This window comes from Salvelinus alpinus, chromosome 1, assembly GCF_045679555.1.
Source record: "Salvelinus alpinus chromosome 1, SLU_Salpinus.1, whole genome shotgun sequence".
NCBI lineage: Eukaryota > Metazoa > Chordata > Actinopteri > Salmoniformes > Salmonidae > Salvelinus > Salvelinus alpinus.
This window is the reverse complement of record NC_092086.1, coordinates 4544805-4549804: the sequence shown is the minus strand read 5'-3', so window position 1 is coordinate 4549804 and position 5000 is coordinate 4544805. Positions and strand designations below refer to the sequence as shown.

Genomic DNA, 5000 nt, shown 5'->3' with positions numbered 1-5000 from the left:
TAGTGTGGTCGTAGTGTGGTCCTACCTGAGAGGTCGTAGTGTGGTCCTACCTGAGAGGTCGTAGTGTGGTCCTACCTGAGCGGTCGTAGTGTGGTCCTACCTGAGAGGTCGTAGTGTGGTCGTAGTGTGGTCGTAGTGTGGTCCTACCTGAGAGGTCGTAGTGTGGTCCTACCTGAGAGGTCGTAGTGAGGTTGTAGTGTGGTCGTAGTGTGGTCGTAGTGTGGTCGTAGTGTGGTCGTAGTGTGGTCGTAGCGTGGTCGTAGTGTGGTCGTAGCGTGGTCGTAGCGTGGTCGTAGTGTGGTCCTACCTGAGAGGTCGTAGTGTGGTCGTAGTGTGGTCGTAGTGTGGTCCTACCTGAGAGGTCGTAGTGTGGTCGTAGTGTGGTCGTAGTGTGGTCGTAGTGTGGTCGTAGTGTGGTCGTAGTATGGTCGTAGCGTGGTCGTAGTGTGGTCCTACCTGAGAGGTCGTAGTGTGGTCGTAGTGTGGTCGTAGCGTGGTCGTAGTGTGGTCGTAGTGTGGTCGTAGCGTGGTCGTAGTGTGGTCCTACCTGAGAGGTCGTAGTGTGGTCGTAGTGTGGTCCTACCTGAGAGGTCGTAGTGTGGTCGTAGTGTGGTCGTAGCGTGGTCGTAGTGTGGTCGTAGTGTGGTCGTAGTGTGGTCGTAGTGTGGTCGTAGTGTGGTCGTAGTGTGGTCGTAGTGTGGTCGTAGTGTGGTCGTAGTGTGGTCGTAGCGTGGTCCTACCTGAGAGGTCGTAGTGTGGTCGTAGCGTGGTCGTAGTGTGGTCCTACCTGAGAGGTCGTAGTGTGCGTAGCAGGCGTAGTACTCTGAGGATTCCCAGGATGCGGTTCCCTCCGGTCAAGGCCAGAGACACCAGGATGTCCACCAGAGAGACAAACACCAGGATCCCATCCAGAACATTCCAGCTGCTCTTCAGGTAGCTCTGTTTACCCCAGCAGAACCCCAACGCTACAATCTATAGACATTAAGAAGACAATGACTCCAGGACTGACACAGACTGAAACAGACAGCAACTGAAACAGACTGAAACAGACAGCAGACTGAATCAGACTGAAACAGACAGTAGACTGAATCAGACTGAAACAGACAGCAGACTGAAACAGACAGCAGACTGAAACAGACTGAAACACACAGCAGACTGAAACAGACTGAAACACACAGCAGACTGAAACAGACTGAAACAGACAGCAGACTGAAACAGACTGAAACAGACAGCAGACTGAAACAGACTGAAACAGACAGCAACAGACTGAAACAGACAGCAGACTGAAACAGACTGAAACAGACAGCAACAGACTGAAACAGACAGCAGACTGAAACAGACAAACAGACAGAAGACTGAAACAGACTGAAACAGACAGCAGACAGCAGACTGAAACAGACAGCAGACTGAAACAGACTGAAACAGACAGCAGACAGCAGACTGAAACAGACAGCAGACTGAAACAGACTGAAACAGACTGAAACAGACAGCAGACAGCAGACTGAAACAGACAGCAGACTGAAACAGACAGCAGACTGAAACAGACTGAAACAGACTGAAACAGACTGCAGACTGAAACAGACTGAAATATACAGCATACTGAAACAGACAGCAGACTGAAATAGACAGCAGACTGAAACAGACAGCAGACTGAAACAGACAGCAGACTGAAACAGACAGCAGACTGAAACAGACTGCAGACTGAAACAGACTGAAACACACAGCAGACTGAAACAGACTGAAATATACAGCATACTGAAACAGACAGCAGACTGAAATAGACAGCAGACTGGAACAGACAGCAGACTGAAATAGACAGCAGACTGAAACAGACAGCAGACTGAAACAGACAGCAGAATGAAACAGACTGAAACAGACAGTAGACTGACAACATACTGAAACAGACAGTAGACTGAAACAGACAACAGACTGAAACAGACAGCAGACTGAAACAGACTGAAACAGACAGCAGACTGAAACAGACAGCAGACTGAAACAGACAGCAGACTGAAACAGACAGCAGACTGAACCAGACTGAAACACACAGCAGACTGAAACAGACAGCAGACTGAAACAGACAGCAGACTGAACCAGACTGAAACACACAGCAGACTGAAACAGACAGCAGACTGAAACAGACAGCAGACTGAACCAGAGTGAAACACACAGCAGACTGAAACAGACAACAGACTGAAACAGACGATATTATTACCTTGACAGTCATCTCAGCCAGGAAGATGACAGTGAACACGTAGTTGGAGACACTCAGAAACACTCGCTCCTGGAGGGAGGGAGAGGAGGAGAGACATCGCAAGACATCCGGGAACACTTAGCGAAACAGACCATACAGACCAGGCCGGGGTTTGAGAGGTCACTGAGAGAAGTAAAAAAATTCTAGCCAGCTAACTAGCGAATAACATTAACGGCTAACAAGGTGTATTTTTGCCACAACTTGCTAAGAAAAGACAAACTAGCAGAGTAGTTAGCAGACAGTAGTTAGCAGACAGTAGTTAGCAGACAGTAGTAGTAGTTAGCAAACAGTAGTTAGCAGACATTAGTTAGCAGACCGTAGTTAGCAGACATGAGTAGTAGTTAGCAGACAGTAGGTAGCAGACAGTAGTTAGCAGACATTCGTTAGCAGACATTCGTTAGCAGACAGCAGTTAGCAGACAGCAGTTAGCAGACATTCGTTAGCAGACAGCAGTTAGCAGACAGCAGTTAGCAGACAGTAGTTAGCAGACATTAGTTAGCAGACATTAGTTAGCAGACTGTAGTTAGCAGACTGTAGTTAGCAGACAGTAGTTAGCAGACAGTAGTTAGCAGACAGTAGTAGTAGTTAGCAGACAATAGTAGTAGTTAGCAGACAGTAGTTAGCAGACAGTAGTAGTAGTTAGCAGACAATAGTAGTAGGTAGCAGACAGTAGGTAGCAGACAGTAGTAGTAGTAGTTAGCAGACAGTAGTTAGCAGACATTAGTTAGCAGACAGTAGTTAGCAGACAGTAGGTAGCAGACAGTAGTTAGCAGACATTAGTTAGCAGACATTAGTTAGCAGACAGTAGTTAGCAGACATTAGTTAGCAGACAGTAGGTAGCAGACAGTAGTTAGCAGACATTAGTTAGCAGACATTAGTTAGCAGACAGTAGGTAGCAGACAGTAGTTAGCAGACAGTAGTTAGCAGACAGTAGTTAGCAGACAGTAGTTAGCAGACAGTAGTTAGCAGACAGTAGTTAGCAGACAGTAGTTAGCAGACAGTAGTAGTAGTTAGCAAACAGTAGTTAGCAGACATTAGTAGTAGTTAGCAGACAGCAGCTAGCAGACAGTAGGTAGCAGACAGTAGTTAGCAGACAGTAGTTAGCAGACAGTAGTTAGCAGACATTAGTTAGCAGACATTAGTTAGCAGACAGTAGTTAGCAGACAGTAGTTAGCAGACAGTAGTTAGCAGACAGTAGTTAGCAGACATTAGTTAGCAGACATTAGTTAGCAGACATTAGTTAGCAGACAGTAGGTAGCAGACAGTAGTTAGCAGACAGTAGTTAGCAGACAGTAGTTAGCAGACAGTAGTTGGCAGACAGTAGTTGGCAGACAGTAGTTAGCAGACAGTAGTTAGCAGACAGTAGTTAGCAGACAGTAGTTAGCAGACAGTAGTTAGCAGACAGTAGTTAGCAGACAGTAGTTAGCAGACAGTAGGTAGCAGACAGTAGGTAGCAGACAGTAGTTGGCAGACAGTAGTTGGCAGACAGTAGTTAGCAGACAGTAGTTAGCAGACAGTAGTTAGCAGACAGTAGGTAGCAGACAGTAGGTAGCAGACAGTAGTTGGCAGACAGTAGTTAGCAGACAGTAGTTAGCAGACAGTAGTTGGCAGACAGTAGTTGGCAGACAGTAGTTAGCAGACATTAGTTAGCAGACAGTAGTTAGCAGACAGTAGTTAGCAGACATTAGTTAGCAGACAGTAGTTAGCAGACAGTAGTTAGCAGACAGTAGTTAGCAGACAGTAGTTAGCAGACATTAGTTAGCAGACAGTAGTTAGCAGACAGTAGTTAGCAGACAGTAAGATACAAACTAATAGTGTAAATATAAGTGTTCAAGGAAAAATAGTAAAAGTAGGGTTCTAGAAAGTAAAGTAAAAATAGGGTTCTATAAGGTAAAGTAAAAATAGGGTTCTATAAGGTAAAGTAAAAATAGGGTTCTATAAGGTAAAGTAAAAATAGGGTTCTAGAAGGTAAAGTAAAAATAGGGTTCTAGAAGGTAAAGTAAAAATAGGGTTCTAGAAGGTAAAGTAAAAATAGGGTTCTAGAAGGTAACGTAAAAATAGGGTTCTAGAAGTGATAGGTGAGAATTATCTGTTAATTGAATGATTAGAATATTCCGCTCTGAAATATATAATTGTATGGGTATAACACCAGCCAGCCCTAGTGTCTTACGGTGCTGGTATATAGTAAAATAGGGTATAACACCAGCCAGCCCTAGTGTCTTACGGTGCTGGTATATAGTAAAATAGGGTATAACACCAGCCAGCCCTAGTGTCTTACGGTGCTGGTATATAGTAAAATAGGGTATAACACCAGCCAGCCCTAGTGTCTTACGGTGCTGTGAGGCTGTATGCCGGGTCTCTCCAGAGCGATGGTGATGCAGTTGAGGAAGATGAAGATCAGGACCACGTGATCAAACATCTTATGAGAGATCATCCCCTTAGCCCACACACGGAACCTAGAGGAGGGAGGGGGGAGAGGGGGGAGGGGAGGGGAGGGGGGAAGAGGGGATGGGGGAGAGGGGGGAGAGAGGGGAGGGGGGGGAGGGTGAGAGAGGGGAGGGGAGGGAGGGGGGGGGGGGGAGGGGGGGGGGGAAGAGGGGATGGGGGGGAGGGGGGAGAGAGGGGAGGGGAGGGAGGGGGGAGAGGGGATGGGGGGGAGGGGGGAGAGAGGGGAGGGGAGGGAGGGGGGAGAGAGGGGAGGGGAGGGAGGGGGGGGGGAAGAGGGGATGGGGGAGGCGGAGGGGGTGAG

General features: G+C 47.3%; 1 protein-coding gene and 1 long non-coding RNA gene across 2 annotated transcripts in view; both read right to left on the bottom strand.

Moving 5' to 3' along the window:
- Nucleotides 1-5000, bottom strand: part of LOC139569188 (uncharacterized) — a 318710-nt gene that overhangs the window by 76613 nt on the left and 237097 nt on the right. The gene's annotated exons all lie outside the window — the stretch shown is intronic.
- The window catches only part of LOC139569172 (voltage-dependent T-type calcium channel subunit alpha-1H-like), a 212631-nt gene that overhangs the window by 75858 nt on the left and 131773 nt on the right, over nucleotides 1-5000 (bottom strand). The window contains exons 22-24 of the mRNA XM_071390959.1: nucleotides 4584-4707; nucleotides 2213-2281; nucleotides 788-972 (exon numbers count right to left, since the gene is read on the bottom strand). Coding sequence (XP_071247060.1) covers nucleotides 788-972; nucleotides 2213-2281; nucleotides 4584-4707 — 378 coding nt within the window. The remainder of the gene's footprint in view (nucleotides 1-787; nucleotides 973-2212; nucleotides 2282-4583; nucleotides 4708-5000) is intronic.